This window comes from Hypanus sabinus, chromosome 7, assembly GCF_030144855.1.
Source record: "Hypanus sabinus isolate sHypSab1 chromosome 7, sHypSab1.hap1, whole genome shotgun sequence".
Lineage (NCBI taxonomy): Eukaryota > Metazoa > Chordata > Chondrichthyes > Myliobatiformes > Dasyatidae > Hypanus > Hypanus sabinus.
The window spans coordinates 82,262,080-82,280,960 of NC_082712.1; the positions used below are offsets into that span (position 1 = coordinate 82,262,080).

The 18,881-nt window shown below is 42.0% G+C and overlaps 1 protein-coding gene across 2 annotated transcripts in view; it reads left to right on the forward strand.

Annotated features, from left to right (window-relative positions):
* LOC132396903 (misshapen-like kinase 1) overlaps positions 1-18,143 on the forward strand; it is a 326,920-nt gene extending 308,777 nt beyond the window's left edge. For both annotated transcript variants that reach the window (XM_059974976.1, XM_059974977.1), the window contains 3 exons: positions 1,159-1,318; positions 4,605-4,744; positions 6,948-18,143. In XM_059974976.1, the coding sequence (XP_059830959.1) occupies positions 1,159-1,318; positions 4,605-4,744; positions 6,948-7,031 (384 nt within the window). In that variant the 3' untranslated portion in view covers positions 7,032-18,143. The remainder of the gene's footprint in view (positions 1-1,158; positions 1,319-4,604; positions 4,745-6,947) is intronic.
* The last annotated feature ends 738 nt before the right edge of the window (positions 18,144-18,881 follow it).

Genomic DNA, 18,881 nt, shown 5'->3' on the forward strand with positions numbered 1-18,881 from the left:
CCTCTCTGTGTGTCACCATTCCGAGATGAGACAGCATCAGGATGATTGAAATGAGAAGTGTTCCTTCAGCTCCATCGTGTAACCCACTCTTTCAGGAAGAGGAAAATAGAGATATTTCTATTCCTAGCTATGAGGCAAAAAAAATGTTTGTGTCCAATCCAGTGTATTAATAACATTCAGAGTGTGAGATGTGACCAGATCATGGTGGGCTATCGAAGCCCATGTAAATGTATCTGGACTGGTGGGGATTCACAATAATACTGAACAACAGTCACAGACGCATCAGCAAATGATGTATGGAGGCGAGGTTGCATCTAGAAGGCTTAGAAGTCATCTAAATGGAGTTTTAAACTGATCATTTTCTGTTGGGGAATGCAGAACAAGGAGCTATGGTTTTAAAATTAGGAAATTTTATCATGAAGTTAGGAAGCAATTTTGCACACAAGCTGAAGAAAATTCAGAACTCCTCCTACAAAGAATACCATGATGATGGTAGCACCCATCAACAACAAACCCCACCCCACCACCACCCAGGACATGCTCTCTTCTCACTGCTGCTATCAGGTAGAAGGTACAAGAGCCTCAGGACTCACACACCAGGTTCAGGAGTAGTTATTACCCCTTGACTATTGGGCTCTTGAACCAAAGGGGATAACTTCACTTTCCCCAACATTGAACTGTTCCCACAACCTGTGGACTCACTTCTAAGGACTCTTCATCACATGTTCTTGTCATTTATTGCTATTTGATTATATTTGTATTTGTACAGTTTGTTGTCTTCTGCAGTCTGGTTCAGCACCCTAGTTGGGTGGGTGGCCTTTCATTAATTCTGTTGTAGTGACTATTGTATAGATTTGCTGAGTATGCTCACAGGAAAATGAATCTCAAGGTTGTATATGGTGACATATATGTACTTTGTTAATAAAATTTTCTTTGAACTTTGAATCTTTTCCGAATCAGTTTTAATATCACTGGCATATGTTGTGAAATTTGTTGAAATTATAAAAGTGTTTTAGGTAAGAATATCATTCAAGGTGAAAAGAGGTGGGTAAATTGAAGGGTAAATTAGCTGATAGAATGGTGAATGGGGCTGAATGACTAATTCCTATCCCTTTGTGTCTGCTTTCAACACAAAATCTTTCATCTTTTAATGTCTAGATTCAGTCCCATATGGTGCCTCATGCCATTGTTATTCTACCCAACACTGCTGGAATGGAAATGCTTCTATGCTATGAAGATGAAGGAGTTTATGTGAACACCTATGGCCGTATTATGAAGGATGTGGTGCTACAGTGGGGTGAGATGCCAACCTCTGTGGGTAAGTTGCCTACAAACTGAGGCATTATTTTGTGAACCTTTCTCACTGCCTTTTTTTTTCTGACTGTCCAAAGGTCCCTTGAGAAACTCTATAGATAATGCAGAGAAGCATTGTTCCAGGTCAGATGCTTGATGGTAGCTGATTCAAAAGCTGATCCTGGGCCTAGTCACACGCACAAGTTCAGGCAGAGGTTGCTAAGTTACAATGCGGAGCAGGAATCTCTTCTGCAATTGTGGCACTTAAAACTGAGAACATTTCTTGATCTGCTGGTCTGTTAATTGCCCCATAATGAGGGTAGTCTCTCAATTCACTATCAACTAGACCAGGACAGACTGCATCCATTCACATTGTATGTTGCACCAGTTTTCTTGATGTGTAGCTCCCCGGTACAATGAGGCCCAGCCAGCTTGAGGAGCTATACCTCACCTTCCCTCTGGGCTTCCTTCTAGACTTGCTATCAAGTTCTCCAACTCCCATGTCTGAATCAGGACTGGCCATTTTCAGCAGCACACACAAACTCAGCAGGTCAGGCTGCATCTAATGGAGGGGAATAAACAGTCGACATTTCAGACTGAGACCCTTTGTCAGCTTCGGGGGGAGAAAACCAGAATAAGAAAGTTGGGGGAGGGGCGAGAATGGAAGGTAACAGGTGAGACCTGACAGTGGAAGAATGGTGGGATTATGTGAGAAGCTGGGAAGGAATAGGTGGAAGAGATAACAGACAGAAAAAGAAAGAATTTATAGGGAGGTGGGTAGGTAAGGAGAAGAGAAGGGAGTGAGAGGATAACCAGGGAATCTAATAGTTGAGGACAGTGGACCATGGAATAAAGGGAAGGAGGAGGGAACTCAAAGGGACACAGGCAGGTGAGGAGAAAGATAGGAGAGAGAGTAACTAGATTGATGAATGGAGAAGAAAGTGGGTAGAGGGGAGTAATTACTGAAAGTTAGAGAAATCGATCTTCATGCCATCAGGTCAGAAGCTCGGTTAATCTCATTTGTATAGTGAGACTGGCTGGGCGTGTCACTCAGTGTTACTGTTTAGAACACGTAACACAAACAAAGAAACTTGTAAAAATGTACTAGTTACTATTCCCATTCAAGCAGTATAACAGTAATATTTGCTTCTACGCATTCCTCCCTCCCCTCCTCCCTACTGAAAGCTGTTTCTCTCTCTGCAGATACTGTCTCACCCGGTTGTTTCCGACATTTTCTGTTTCCATTTTATATTTCTACAATGTTGCTGGCTTTCCATTTCCTGTGTGCCCTTAGCATGACTTCAATACACTGAACAATCAGAATCAGACTATAAAATAAACCCTAATGTATGCTGGAGCTGGAGTAAATAGCTAATCTTTTTCAATGGCAGGAATGCCCCTGGGCAACTTCAATAGGGTAGCACCTTAACATTAAAAGATTCAGAAATACCAACATACTGGTTCTTTTTTTGCTTGTTATACTGTTGGCGTTCATGGATTCCTTCATCACGTCAGTAACTTCCTGTTGATTTTCATGACTGTCAGTCATGCAAGTACTAGGTGGAGACACAGGAATTCTGTCACACATAGATGTAGAAAGAATTCTCATTGCTGTTTCCATAAGTTTTGTTTGACCAGTCAGGGTTGTTAGCCCTGAGCTGAACCCCCAAGCGTGGAGGATCGGTGAACCACTCTTAGTCTGGCCTCTACCCTTTGACCTGTTTGGCATGGGTGACCCTACCAAGAGCCAAAGCATAAAGCCCTGACTTCAGCCAACATAGCTCACCAGGTCATTGAGGCACGCAAGCCTCCAAACCCTACAAGAAGGTGGAGGAACATACTGGTCAAGGTGACATTTTTTTCTGCAGTTGAATGTACAGCAGAGATTATTCCTGCCGGAAAATACCCAGGTATTTAGTGGCAGGGACCAGGAAATGGTTTTATATCTCTTTTTCTTTTGCTCTACTACCAGCTGAGGTTGTGACTGGGGTACATGACTTCCTATTTACCTTTGATACCTTTGTTTTAAAAAATAATCCTTTAAGGCTCAAACTCAAAATTTAACCATTGGCCCTCTGACGTGATTGAAAGTTCAAAATTTTATTGTGTCCCAAAATGTGTTTCCTAATTTCATTCCCGAAAAGCTTGGTTCCAATTTTTTAACCCATCTTCACCCCTATTCCTGGAGCAGAATATCCTAAGCCCATATTTCTAACTGTTTCATATCTGAAAGCATTAACCAAAATGAATTTAACCTGTCAAGGAATGTAACTGCAGTTTCTAGTGTTGTGACTGTCAATGAAAGCCACTAGAGAGACTTGCAGCTATAGGAGTATAAAAGGTTTTATTCAGTACGTACTGGAGTCACTCTGGGGAGAGGCTGTCTGACCCAACATTACATCACATCTTTATATGCAAAAGAACAAGGGTAATAGCAGGACAGTTCTATAATTAAAGTGCATCCATAATGCTTCCTTTGAGTTACATGTAATTTTCAAACACTTGGATCTTCACACCAACAGATACTCTAGGGTGCATGTTAATCACCTCTGTCTCTGAGCTGCATTCATGCATATGCAGACATCTCAGGTCAATGGGGTGTTTCCTGGTTTGCAATTGACCCAGTCTGCAGCTGCAGGAAGACCATTGTTCTGAGCTACATTTTAACCTCAATCTACAATCCACAGTCAGATCTGAAGACTGCTTGCTGTTGAAATTAAATTTTGTTATATTCCATAACTCCAGAATATGCCTTAATACTACAATCACCCATTCTCATTTAACCTTTTAGATGCTGGGGATCCAATAAATCTATCCATCCTTGCATCATTACATAGAACACAGAAGAGTACAGCACAGGAACAGGCCTTTCAGCCTATAATGTTGTTCTGAACCAGCTAAAAGATAAATCAGAAACACCCAAACACTAATCCCTCCTACCTACACCATGTCCATATCCCTCCATCTTCCTTACATCCATATGCCTGCCCAAACATAACATAAAGGCATCCACCACATCCCCTTTGAACCTACCCCTTCTCATCTTCAATGTATGCCCTCTAGTATTTGACATTTCAACCCTGGGAAACAGACACTCTCTGTCCACTCTATCTATGCTTCCCAAATCCTATAAGGATATACTGTACCAGTTAGGGGTGAGTTACTAAAGGCATGTCCATCCAATTACTGACTCAATCTTGACTGAGCTGACAGTGGAAGTGGCACCAAGTATATGATGTTTAAGGTGCAATTTTTCATCAGTAACAGAGCATCTTGAAACTCATGTTACTGTGCATTATGTCTTTGTACAGCATACATCTGTTCAAATCAGATCATGGGTTGGGGTGAGAAGGCCATCGAAATCCGATCTGTAGAGACGGGTCACCTCGATGGAGTTTTTATGCACAAAAGAGCACAGCGGCTAAAGTTCCTTTGTGAACGCAATGATAAGGTAATGTGCACTGCAGGGCTTGTCGGACAGAAAAATTTCGTAAAGGAAATTTTCTGGAGGGGGCAATGCGTAATTCAGCCCTGGAAATGGGGAGAGCCTCTGACCTAACCCTATAGACTTGTCATGTCTCCTTCCAAAAGCAAATAAGTTGAAGATCGCCGATCTTGCTCTTCTATTTGCATTATGATTGGTAGGTTAATTACCCACAGTCCCCTAGAGCATGGGGGAGAGGTAGAAACTGAGAGAGGGAGAATTGGGAAGGTGAGCAGAATAAACTGTAAAAGTGTTAAATGAATACATGAGGACTGGCATGGGCACAGTGGGCTGAAGGGCCTGTTCCATCCGAGCATAAGATATAGGAGAAGAATTAGGCATTTGACCGGTCAAGCCTCCTCCACCATTTCATCAAGGCTGATCCATTTTCCCTCTCAGCCCCAGTCTCCTGCCTTCTCCCTGTAAGCCTTTGTGCCCTGACTAACCAAGGATCTATCAACCTCTGCCTTAGATATACCCAATGACTTGGCTGTTCTATACCATACAGCTCTGTGACCCCATTGGCCACTGAATTTCAGCTTTCTGATAACTTCTCAAACTCGTGCAAATGACGGACAACTTCCATGTGACATAATTTAGTCACTGCAATTGGCTCTTCCCTCACCATGAATTACAAACGTGCAGCAAGTAGTTGAGAGTGAGACGTCAAGAAAGAAGTAAATCATATGAAGGCACTAGTGAGATAGGACAGAAAACATTATTTATGGAATCCAGGGAGCAGCAAGCAATCTTCATGAGGATCTCAGCAGGTTAAGCAGCATCTGTAGGAGGAAAGGAATTGTTGACATTTTGGACTGAAGCCCTGCAATAGGATATTAACCTCAAGTGTCAGCAATCCCTTTCTTCCCATAGATGCTGTTGTACCATCTTCTACCAGCCGATTTTGTTGCTGTCTTGTCTCTCCAGGAAATCCAGAAACACCCCTTCATCCAGAGAGTGGCACAAACATAGAGGATTTGAATTCCATGTGTTTGTTGTGACAACAGCGTAGAGCAGGGGTTCCCAACATTTTATTTATGTATTAGACCCTCACCATTAACCAAGGGGTCTGTGGACCCCAGGTTGGGAATCCCTGGTGAAGAAGGAAGCTGGGTAAACATGGGGAATAAATTGTTAATGGGATTCAATAAAGTGGAGGGGCACAAAAGGCTGCTTGAACCTGCAGCAACAGAAATAAAGCTGGAGGAACTCAGCAGGTCAGGCAGTATCTGTGGAGGGAAGTGGGTAGATAACATTTGGATCGAGACCTTTCATCTGAACTGAAATGGCTTGAGAGTAGAGATGGCTTGTATAAAGAGGTGAGGGGAAAGGTTGGAACAAGAGCTTCCAGGTTATGGTTGAGTGCAGGCAAGGAGGAGTGGTAGGTGAAAGGAGGAGAGGCTGGGAGAGTGTATAAACAGCAATGTGCACTCAATGGCCACTATATTAGGTACAGGAGTGAAACCCAGTATCGTCTTCTGCTGGAGCCTGTCCACTTCAAATTTTGACATGTTGTCCATTCAGAGATGCTGTCCTGCACAGCACTGTTATAACGTGTGGTTATTTGAGTTGCTGTCGCTTTCCTGTCAGATTGACCCAACAGGCCATTCTCCTCTGACCTCTCTCATTAACGAGGCTTTTTCGCCCACAGAACTACCTCTCACTGGATTTTTTTTTTTGTTTTTCTATACCATTCTTTGTAAAGTCTAGAGCCAAGGGTTCCCAACCTGGAATCGACGGCCCCCTCGGTTAATAGTAGAGGGTCCATGGTTTCAAAGATGGTTGGGAACCCCTGCTCTAGAGACTGTTGTGCATGAAAATCCCAGGAGATTAGCAGTTTTTGAGATGCTCAAACCACCCTGTCTGGTACTAACAATCCTTCCACGGTCAAAGTCACTTGCTTCCCATTTCTTCCCCACTCTGATACTTGGTCTGAACCATATCTGAATGCTTTTATGCATATTGAGTTGCTGCACATGAATGGCTGATTAGATGTTTGCATTAATGAGCAGGTGTACCTAATAAAGTGGCCACTCAGCGTGGTGCTGAGGGAGAAAACACTCTTTTGTATATGTATGTATATGTAAAATATTGTAAATGCTTTTTCCTAAAACTCTAATCACTGTGAAACTTTATACTCACCTCAGTTCTTCCCTTTAATTTTCCACAGGTCTTTTTTGCCTCTGTCCGTTCAGGTGGAAGTAGTCAAGTTTATTTCATGACGTTAAATAGGAACACAATCATGAACTGGTAAAAAGGACAACCTGTTGGACTACTGATGTGTTGGATACTGTAAATACATATGACGGTGCATTTTGTAGATCAAAGATTTAAGTGGGATGTATAGACCATGGAGAGGTTTCTGTGGAACTTGGAATGGATCTCGTGCCTCAAAAGACATTATCATGAACCTGTTGCTTTAAAGGGTTTTTTTTTCCTTTCCTTCTTCTGGAGAACGAATTTGACAGTTTGGCTGCAGTTGTATCACCTATCCAGCATGCTTTACTCATTCGAAGCCAAGGCTGCTTCTGACTGGCAGCAGAGCACATAGATACAGTGTGCACTTGGTTGTGGTTGGGGGGGTGATGAATAATGGTTGGACTTGCTTTGAAACAAGCTACTGTTCCGATTGGAAAGCGAGTGCGGAATACTACCAGTTAACCCTGTTACCATAAATAGTCCAAGCCATCTTCCTCAGTCAGAAAGCTGGAAAAATATGGGTTAAGTCCGGATTGGTAGCTCACTGTTTGTGTGTGTGTATGTGTGTGTGTTAATTTTTTATGTCTATTTTAGAATAGAATTAAGGTTTTAAAAGTAGATTTTCAACTTTTTTTCATAAATCCAAATGCCAAAGTTTGCAAGACTGCCTACTTTCTGATCAATCGCAGCAAATTAAGGCCTTGAGAGGAGCGGGGGATCCCTGTTGTTGATTTGAGGGACCATTCATCTTAATTGAGGGCAAGGTCTGCCCTTGGGTAAAATGGTTGTACAAACCAACACAGTGCACCGTTTTGTATTGAGAGGCCATGTTGAGTGGCTCCATGATGTGCTTTGATTGGCGTTATTGGATTGCACATAGATTAATCATAGTTGAATTGAGACTATTTGACACTTTTTTCCAGTAACTCATCTCTCTATCCTCTAAGCTCTGAAGTTTGGCAGGAATCATTCACTGCTGTACATCCACCATTAGGTATGTTTACTGCTTTCCCTTCCTTAAGTTTGACACCTGTGAGTACAGCGTAATGTGCAAAATTGGTCTTATTAGGTCTTGTGGCCTTGGCACATTTCTCTATTTTGGAACAATACGGTTCTTCCCCATGGCTTCCAAAGCCTTCAGAAATTTAATTCTCGTATGTTTGTGCCTACAGGGACATTGCAATCAGTAGTGATAAAGTTTGCCACTCAATGGCTTGGTGGAAGGAAGGAAGTGGTGAGAGGGGTAATGAGAGTTGAGTCAGCGTCAGGTTCTGCCATTCACCTGATTGTCTGGATTAGAAACTCTGCCCCGTGATTTATCTGTTGCTATGTTACTGATAGTCAGATGCTTGTCCCCTAGTTTTCTGTGCTGTCTCACTGAAGGTGAGTGTGTCCTGGTGTGGTTTAATGTTTCTTCACCCACTTACTTTACTAAACTTCAAGAATCTTGCAGGAGAATGTGGCAAGATCCATCTTCTATATGTGATTGGTTATCTCCACACTAATTTCAGATACACCAGTCTCCCTCAAGCTGTGTGATTCAAAACTGAACACTACATCATTTTTCCCAGGGGTTGCCAACCTGGGGTCTGCAGACCCCGTGCTTAATGGTATTGGTCCATAGTATAAAAAAGGTTGGGAACCCTCTGTTTTAGACCTTTATGGAGAGCCATTTCAAATAAATTTAAGCGGTTCCCCCAGTACATTGGGAAAACCATTCCTGGACTACGAATTTAGTGAACAGTGACAGTCAGATGTGTGGGGAAGCAGTGTCTACTGTAAAGAAATTTCCTTAGTTTTTAATACAAAATTAAATCACTGAATTGTTCTTTTCTTGCCTGAAATTTTTATTTTAAAATGTCATTTCCTGGTGAAAATGTTCAGGAGCTTTTATCCCTAGCTCCTTGGTTTTAGTGAATAAATTATCAATATCTTTTGAAGTACAACTGTTAGTAACTTGAGATTATATGTAGATGATGCCATTAATAGAACAGCATGTCAAGGAATAATGGGAAAGGGTGGGGTGATATCATAAATTCTCAACTCTCCTCAGCTAAAACCTACCAGTTGTTCTTTAGATGACAAGGTCTGTTCATGGATTTAAACAAAGTTATCCAAGTTTCCCTTCAGAGTTTCATAAACTAGTGTATCTCTTCTTGAAGTCTGGTCTTTCATGCGTTGATTGCTATCATGATGTTGGTTGGAACACTCAGAACCTCAGCTCTGTTTCCCATTCTTAAGATAGTTATCAATCTGTACCATAACTGCTCATTCCCATCTTTGCTTTGTTTCCCCATATCCCTCTGTGCAGTGCCCGGGTTCCCTTCTCCCCCTACTCTTAACTTACTCTGCTGAAAGCTCTGAACCTTTTAGTTCAGCACATCTCCAACTCCATTGTGGCCTCCACAAAGACCATTCTAGATGTGGACCACCTCTTTGAAAGTGTGGCATTTCCAGCTGAAAAATGAATGCATGGATCTGGACTATCCTAAAACCAGAACTTCTAGCTTCTGTTTTCACACCCTGCTTGTGATTTCTGCTCGGTTTGCCTCTGTCAGGAACCATGTGCTTCGCACTCTGTAGAACTGGCTGTTTGCTGTAGGTGTGGTCAACATACTACCATCTACTCTGAGGAATTGGCTATTTGCTGTCATCATTACCAATTACGAATGTGACATGTCCAGAGTGCCTTGTATGATTTGTCTCACCAGGGGCCACTTTTAGAGAGGCATTGGTGACAAGACATCAAATTCAGTCAGAAATACAGAGCATTAGGTTGTAAGATCAATTCCACTACCAGTCCATGACCACTAAGGAGCTCCACTTCACACCAATGCAGCCACACTCTTGTTCTCATTGTTGATTGTAATTTGCAATTTGCTGCTACATTTTGGGTAGAGAATTGACTTGTTTTTGTTTTCCCTGGCTGTCTTGGTTATTAAACTAGATTGAAAGTAGTCTTGCAGTGAACTTATTTTTATGCTCTTGAACTACCCTACTGCAGAGAATGTGTGCATTAAAATATGAGGTTTGAATTTAATGAGTTTTACCAGACTCTATGTACTGTGCGCCTGGAATTTATTCTTTAATAAAATGTTACAGTGGAGTAGAGTAACTGAATGGAACCAAACTTCAGTGATACTCTCTTGGCATCCTTTGTCTTGAGTCTGTCCATTGCTGCAGATCTACAAGTGGTGTCTGCTTGAACTTGCCCAAAGTCAATGGTTATTAGATTAGTTGATTTTCTCATGCACCAGCCTGCAGTAAAGCTCCTTGTTGGCAAAACAGTACACATAACAAATGCCACAAAGAGAAAGGTTCAATGGTTCTGTTTAATATCAGAGAATGTATACAATATATAATCTGAAATTCGTACTCTCTGCAGACATCCATGAAACAGAACAAAAACCCCAAAGAATGATGACGGGAAAACATTAGAAGCCCAGTAGCTCCCCCTCCCCCCTACACACAAGCAGCAGCAAAGCATCAGCCCCCCCCCCCCCCACCCACCATGCAATCAATAGCAAAGCCCCCAAAGAGACCATGATCTAGAGTTCATCAACAAACAACCACTGTTCACCCCAATGCCACAGTCTTGAGAGAGGGATAGCACTCCTGCCATAGAGAGAGGGGAGACCAACAGTGCACTATTTTGATGTTACAGACTGCAACATCACTCTCATTTCAAGTTCCCCAACTCAAGAATCAGCAGAAAATCTCTCACCATTGAGACAGAAAGTGATTGCACAAGTGCGGAGGTTCAAAGGTACAAAGATTGTCGTGCTGTCTGAAGTAGTTCCATAAGAAGTGTCCACAATTAGATTATTTTGCCCACAGCAGGTTGGTCAGCTTCTGTACAGACAGCAACAAGTATAAGTTTATTTTCTCTGTGTACAGACACTATCTGCTCTGCTGAGTATGTCCTCCATTTTGTTTCAGATTTACCAGCATGTGCAGGATTTTACTTTTGGATCACTTTGTTTAGTACCTGGGCCATCTTTTTTTCATATTGCAGGATTGGGTGGATCACACTCAGCTTGTTTGCTGCTCTGTGATAGTCAAGGGACTGAGGGAGGAAGGAGTGAGAAAGTGTGATTGGGTGGCATCTGCAAGTATTCAGACCTGTGGCATTGGGAGTAGCGGGCATAATGAGACCCACTCATTTGACAAATGGGATGCAGCAATTGCTTTAACACACAGTGGGAATTCCCATGCTGCAATTAATTTAATGAACTTACTCTCTGCTGAGGCTTTAATCATATCCAGTTGATGTGGGTAATGCACACAAAGTCTACTGCCTTGTATTGAAACCTAGGGAAGGAAGAGGTTAACTCGAGCAAGGTGGCCTCCATAATTCAGGATGGTATTTAAATCCATTGAAATGTTATAAATTCTAAAGTAAATGATCTGTATAAGCTTGTTGTGATATCGATCCTTAATAGAGTGATGACTGGGGTGGGGATGTGGTTGGTTCCATTTCCCATTTCTTCAAAGATTTTCATGTGACCTTCAATAAGGCAGAGGTTGGTAAATTACTGATTAGTCAGGGTATGAGGGAATATGGGAAGAAAGCAGGAGATTGAGGCTGGGAAGGAAAATGGATCAGCCTTGATGAAATGGCAGAGCAGACTTGGGCCAAATAGCCTAACTCTGCTCCTATACCTTATGATCTTAACTTGTAGCCTGAAGATGCAATGCATCAGGGGTGCTCATTACAAATGTTCCCAGTGAGTCACTCATCTTTCCCCAGTTCTAACACTCAAGGTACAATAAGCAATGAGTTTACTAGGAGGAAACTTGTTGATAATGATTTCCCATTTTCTGAATTGATTTCTGCCTGTGATTCAGATCGACGTCACCAATCTAATATATATTGACTAATGTTTAATGTTCTCACACCCTTGTGTTTCCAAAAGCCCAGTAAAAGCGTGTAAAGGCAAGATATTAACAGTAATCACTTGTATTATGCAATGCTGAGCTCAGGATCTACCTGTGCCAACTTAGAGTAGAAAATTAGCAACGCACACAAATTGCTGAAGGAACTCAGCATGTCAGGAAGGGAATGAGCTATTGAGGTGTTTTGGGCTAAGACCCATCTTCAGTGCTTTTGAATCCTAATGAAATTTCTTGACCTACAACATCAACTATTTATTCCCCTCTATAGACGCTACCTGACTTGCTGAGTGTCCTTCAGCATCTCTTTGTGTTTAGGAGAATTAACACCCCCTCTCTCACTTTCATTTTCCATTTGCTGTTCTGCTTACCTTCTCAACTGCTCATCACCTCTCTCTGGTTCCCATCCTCCTTCCCTTTCATCTATGGTCCACTGTCCTCTCTTATGAGATTCCTCCCTTTACCTCTTCCACCAAACGCATCCCAGTTTCTCACTTCATCTCCCACCCACCCACTTTTCCCCTCAACTGGTCTCACCTATCACCTGCCAGTTTGTAATACTCCCCAACCCCCACCCTCCTCTTTATTCTGGCTTCTGCCCTCTTCTTTTCCAGTCCTGATGAAAGGTTTCGGCCCGGGGCTTTGGCTGGTCCTTCTTCTGCATAAATGCTGCGTGACCTGCTGAGTTCCTCCAGCATTTTGTGTGGGTGTTGCTCAAGATTTCCAGCCTCTGCAGCATCTCTTCTGTTGAGAGAGTTAGCGCCAGTTCAGCCACACTGGTTAGCGCCAAGCTATTACAGCTCGAGGCTTTGGAGTTCAGAGTTCAGTTCTGACGCCATCTGTAAGAAGTTTGAAAGTCCTTCCTGTGGGTTGTCTCTGGGTGCTCCAATTTCTTCCACAGTCCAAAGACGTACTGGTTAGTAGGTTAATTAGCCATTGTAAATTGTCCCAAGACTAGGCTTGGGTTAAATAGGTTGGTGGCAGGGCTCAAAGGATCTGTTCCACATTGTGTCACTAATATAGGAGCATGGTGGGGGGAGCAAAGCAAAATCATAAATTAATGTTTTGTACTAACTACTCAAAATTGGCTCCTGGTTTATTTGACCAAAATTGTTATTTCCGCACATAACATCATGGCTGTCTCAAAGCCATTTTCTAATTGGTGAGGTTTCCGGTCCAACGACTGGAATTTAAAAACCCTGAAGGTGTTGTTTTCATTTGGCTCCACAGTGAGGATGCTGATAATCTGGCTAATAATCTTCGTCCATTTGTCTGGAAAGGTAAGTGGGTAGGGCAGCAAAGACTGATCTTGGCTGGCTTAGAACATGTCAGACCATTCAACAAACCTCAACCCCAGACAGTGTTACCTTATTCCTAAAGGCAGACATAAAGGGATTGCAGATGCAAGAATCTGAAGCAGCATTTGTGGAGGAAATGGACCCTCAACATTTTGGATTGAGAACCTTATAGACTGGATGCATTTCCTTCCATTGGTGCTGCCTGACCAACTGAGTTCTCCAGCTTTTTTTAAATGCATTAATCCTATTCCTATACTACTTTTTAAAATCTTGTTTTCACCTTGTGGGGCATTTACAAGCCCTGATAACCCAAGAGTTTAGTGATAACTGGTGTTTAGGCTGAACTTACCCCTTCAGATGGCTGTGTTGTATTATAATGACTGCAGTCCGCTATATAAACAGTGCGTACAGTCACTTGTCTCAATGTACATCATTAATATCTGATTTACTATCGAAATTGGTTGTGGGGCCCTTTCTTGGGAAACTGTACAGCTTTAACTCAGAAGATGTGTTCTATTTAAATGAAAATCTTCTTTATTTTTGCTTCTGTAAATAGTCTTGAACGTCAATCATATATTTTGGGGTAAAAGTGTTGTGTGAAGTAAGTTCTTGTTTAGCAACAAACAAGGCATTAAGACAATCGAGAGAAGATGTGTGTTTACTGTATGTATTTTTCATGAGCGTTCAAGAATAAAGGGTTTGATATGGGTGGGTGGGTGGAGGGGATTGCTGTTATCTGTTCTTACCTGAACGTTGGTGACTCATAGAGGCCCAAGAGGGAAAGCAGAGTTGCTTGCTGTGTGTGCTGTTCCATTGTGTGGATTTGTATTATTGTCATTTGGGCCATTTTATGAGTGAGCAAGTGGCCAATGCCTGGAAGCTGTTTGGAGCTAGTATGTCTTATGGGCTAACACAGTGCTTTTCCTTGGGCTAAGGTAGTGTTATCTGTGTTTTGTGGTCTGGCATTCTGTAGTTTCATTGCTTTGTCCAATGACCAATATGAGGTAATGGCTTCAAATTCAAACTTGCTGTCTTGCACCTTTCCAGCCAAGCTCAGTCCTATTTCTCAAGGATGTCACGGTCCCAGCAGCCTCTGTTGGTTTTTCGTACCTTGTACCTGAGAACAAAGAGGCCTACTTCTCACTTCTGAAAGTTGTCCTCGGGGCAGGAGTGAAGCAGCAAGTTTGAAGTTTGCTTTCTGGTCCCATATACATTGAGCATTCCTCTTGGTCTTGCCCTTTCATACAATAGCCTCTGTGTGTTTGCAGCAATTGTATGATTGAAGAGAAAAGAGACTGCAAATGCTGAAATCTGGAATACAAGGAGCAACATTGGATTTACCCAGCAGGTTGAGCAGCATCTGTGGAAGCAATAGATGTAAGGTGGCATTTCGGGTCAAGACCCTGCCTCAGGAATGAAAGGGGAGAGGGAAGATTGCCAGTATACAGAGAAAGAAGAGGTGGGAAGGAATGATAGGCAGATGGAACCTGGTGGGGAAGCGGTGAGAAAATTCTGTAGATATTATGCCACTTGGGAAATATGACACTCTGAGGTTTATATGAGGCCAGAAGTCAGCATAGTTTTAAACAAAATACCGCTGTACCCCACACTCTCAATGTGTGTACAGGCTTCCTGTGCATCATCTGCTGCTCCTCAAATGAAAGATCACCCAATAACTTGCTGTGTTTGAGCAAGTAAAATATGCCCTGAGTAATTTCTGTGGTGAAGACATCAAATTATATCAATTTGATGCCACCTTTGTTCCTCTAGCTAGGAGAGTTTAGGGGCAGAGCATCTTTCTCCCTCCCTCCTTCTGAAACTGAATGTTTGCCTAACCCTGATAAGCTACATAGGATATAATCAGTAGATTTTGAAATTACCGACTTCAACCCAACTTTTAAGTGTTTCTCTCTTCACAACTGTTGAGTATTTTCAGCATTGTCTAATTTTGTCCCTGATTTCCAGCATCTGCAGTTTTCTTTTTGCTTCGCCGTCATTTGTGAGAGAAGCTGCTTCCCTGGACAAAGATCTGGGGCTGTGAATCACATTGTGTATGAGAAATTTGAGGGCTACTGATCGTCTATTAATGTGTAGGAGCCAGCTGTGCAAGCACGAAGTGGCATGTTACTAATCCTAAAAGGGAACAAAAGGATTGCAATAATTACCCTGAATGACAAGAGAGATGTGGTGTAGAATTTCAAATAACTTTGCTCTTAGAAAACTGTCAATGAAGCAAAGCAACAAATTATTTTCTAATCTTCAAAGAGTTTTAATTGTGACTATCTTTTTTTTTGGATGTAATAGCTGTTCATACAGAATATACAAAAATAACTCTAAAAGCTTTATTTGATCAAGTCTGTTCCAGGAAAAGTGGCTCTTCTCGCACGCTGTCTTGACCTCGTATTCTTTTGAGAACCTTTGATTTTGTATGGTATTCTCTCTAACTTGCTTCTTCAGCATCATACCATACAGGTTCTAAACATTAAACAGCCACACCTGATTCCAGGGCTTGCAGTATTGTTTTTTTTTTGGTTGGGAGGGGGAGCTATACCTTTATCAAAGCTACCCCCAGTCTCGCTGTACCCAAGTTCCTTTCTCCTGATACTGTGGACATTGAGCCAAGCCCAATGTGCATTCAAGGCCAAGTTAACAGCTCTGCATTCAGCAGCGAAGTAATCGGAAGTCCTTGTTGATTACTTTGGCTGTGCTTAAAATCGAAAGGTTGCGTTAAAGTTTCAGATTCTTCAGTGGTTCCTATCCTAAGCTGATATCTGTTGAGCTATGCAGGCATTGAGCAAAGTTGCATCAATTAGGTCTCTATGCCTCACTCATCTGGACTTGGGTAGTTTAAAATCACTGTGTTTAAGACATCAGAGGTTAACGAGGGCCGAGAACATTGGCATACCTTGAAATGATAGAAAGTGAGCCATCATCACTTGAAAGGGTTTGTACATTCTTTGGTTCCTCACCCGCCTTTGGTATTGAGGACCACAGTAAATGGAGGGTGGGCGTCTCTCTGTCAGCTCTGCTGAGCCACGTTAGCTCATGACTGCAGAAGCAACACTTGAATGCCCATCCTTATTAAACAGCAGCAAAAGTGAATAAGTAATCTCTGAAGAGCAGTTGGAAAACTACGCTGGGTGCTCCACCATTGTGTTTGATTAGTTGATCCACAAGCTCTTGACGTCCATGTTAATTGGTACATGCATACATAGAGTGCAAAAATGCAACTATCTCATCCAGAGCCATTAAGGTGCAATTTAATGTTGTGGAGTCTTGTTTTTTTTTATCTAGTTCTAATTAATGTTTGCAAAAAATAAAACTGACAATCTGTTATTTTTGTTCCCAAAGGAATGTGTTTATTTTAAACGGCAGTGTAACGCAGGGGGAGGGTGGGGGGGGGGGCTAACTGGAAGGTTGATTGCATGCTGCAGAACCTATGAGCTCCAGTATCGTTTGGCGGTGTGGCTTCTCGTTTCTCACACTCTCATTGTTCTGAGTTGATCTCAAACCGAGCCTGTTCAGCACATTGTACTTGGGATAGACTGGTACACAGGTTTCGAGCGTGCCCTTGGGGTTTAATTTTTCATTTCCAGGCAAGAGAGCTCTGGAGGGGTGCCTTTAAAAGCCATCAGTGTTTGCCAACTTGCATAACGTATTTTCCGTGGGCCAGTTTTCTCAGTAGGAAGGCCATTGTAACTCACACAGACAGTGAACATTCCTGCCTCTGTATCCTTATCCTGTTGAAGGAATGTTTTACAGACCCCCTTCTTTTAACCCTACTGCTCAAGTTTCAACTTTGTCTTGTTTTTTTTTAATTAATGACACGTCAGTAGCCTTTTGAATCCTCTCAAAATCATCAATTGCCAATCCAAAGCCTTGGTCTTCCAGTATGGCAGATGTAAAATGGATTCCCTGTAGTCATTTCTTGGTCAATTCCCTTCAAGTAGAATCTTTAATTAAAACAGTACAGATTTTATTATTTTGTCTGCCCCAAACCCCCAATTATTACCCATTTGAGAAACAAATAGTGGCATTTACCAAGATAAAGGGGTATTGATGTTTAGCTCAACCATTCAGCACAAAAGCAGTGCCCAAGCCAACTGTCATACTAAATATACTGATTCTGTTTTCAGTCTAATAGCTGTGTATCCCATGGTATTTCCAGCATTTCTGTAAATCATTAAATGCCACGGGTTTATCTTATCCATCTCGCCCTCAAACCATGCTTCAAACTTCAACTACCCTCTGGGTGAAAAATTCGTCCTTTTCAATCTGCTGTCTGATTATAGAACGCTGTTAATCTGCTCTGTCTCACCATCTGACCTATTCCTACCTCATATTTTTGAACATCTCCATCAGCTTACCGTCCCCTTGGCCTTCCCTGGTGGACGAAAACCAAGCCCTCTGCATAATTGAGGCAGCATTCTGGTGAATCCTCTCCAATTGCAGTCACAACAATGGTTGTGACGAAAAAGAAGCCCCACTGCCCTCCAGTCACTTGACACTGAGCCCAGTCTCTTCCAGTACCAGTCTGTTCCCAGTTTTTAAACTCTTCCCAAACGTCAGTCAGACCTTTTCTTTAAACTGTGTTACTTGCCTTATGAGGGGTTTTTAACTCTCTGCACCAGAGGTTGAAGCATTCTTAGTTTTTTTTAAATTTGTTCTATTAGTTTGGTGAATGCCAGGATTGATTGTTTCTCTTATCAGTATAAAACACTGGCTGACATCCATTCAATTGGCAGATTGACCAGCCAGTTTTAAACTGTGCCCCCCAGAGCAATGGTTTGATTCAATTGAAAGGAAAACCCATTCACACTGCCTGCCGTCAAGTCTTATTGTTCAAACCCAAGAGAGTTAAAAATCCCATGTAAGATACTGTCTTCAATGAATGAATGTATCTTGTTTGACATAATTTATGGTTGGAAAGATTTTTTTTCTTTTGTTGAAAAATAAATTCTGCCCTCTGATACCCACTTCAGTGTATATTGATGTGTTTATCAATGCAGTCCAGGGATTGGAGATGTTCTTGGAATTTTATGCAACATTGTGTACTTGAATAAGTATGTTGAACATGAGCCCATGTGACCTCACTAATGTGTACCTCACTAATCAGAATCAGGTTTTTTTTTGAATAAGTAGTGCAAAAATAGATATTTTAAAAATAGTGATATAGTGCTTTGGCCCATCTCCCACCGAGTCCATGCTGAATCACTTAAACTGCCTATTCCCATTGACCTGCACTGTGACCACAGCCCTCCATGCCCCTCCCATCCATGTACCTATCCAAACTTCTCTTAAACATTGAAATTGAGCTTGCATGCACCACTTGTGTTGGCAGCTTGTTCACGCCCTCAACTCTCCGATTGAAGAAGTTTCCTCTCATGTTCCCCTTAAACATCTTACCTTACATCTTTCACCCTTAACCCATGACCTCTAGTTGTAGTCCCTCCTACTGGCCCTCTGTGGGGGGGAAAGTGTCCTTGCATTTACCCTATATATACCCTTCATAATTTTGTATACCACTATCAAATCTCTCCTCAATTTTCTACATTCCAAAGTTCTAACCTATTCAATCTTTCCATTATAACTCGGGTCCTCTAGTCCTGGCAACATCTTTGTAAATTTTCTCTGTACTCTTTCAAGCTTTCTTACACGTTTCCTACAGGTAGGTGACCAAATTTGCACACAATACTCCAAATTAGGCCTCACTG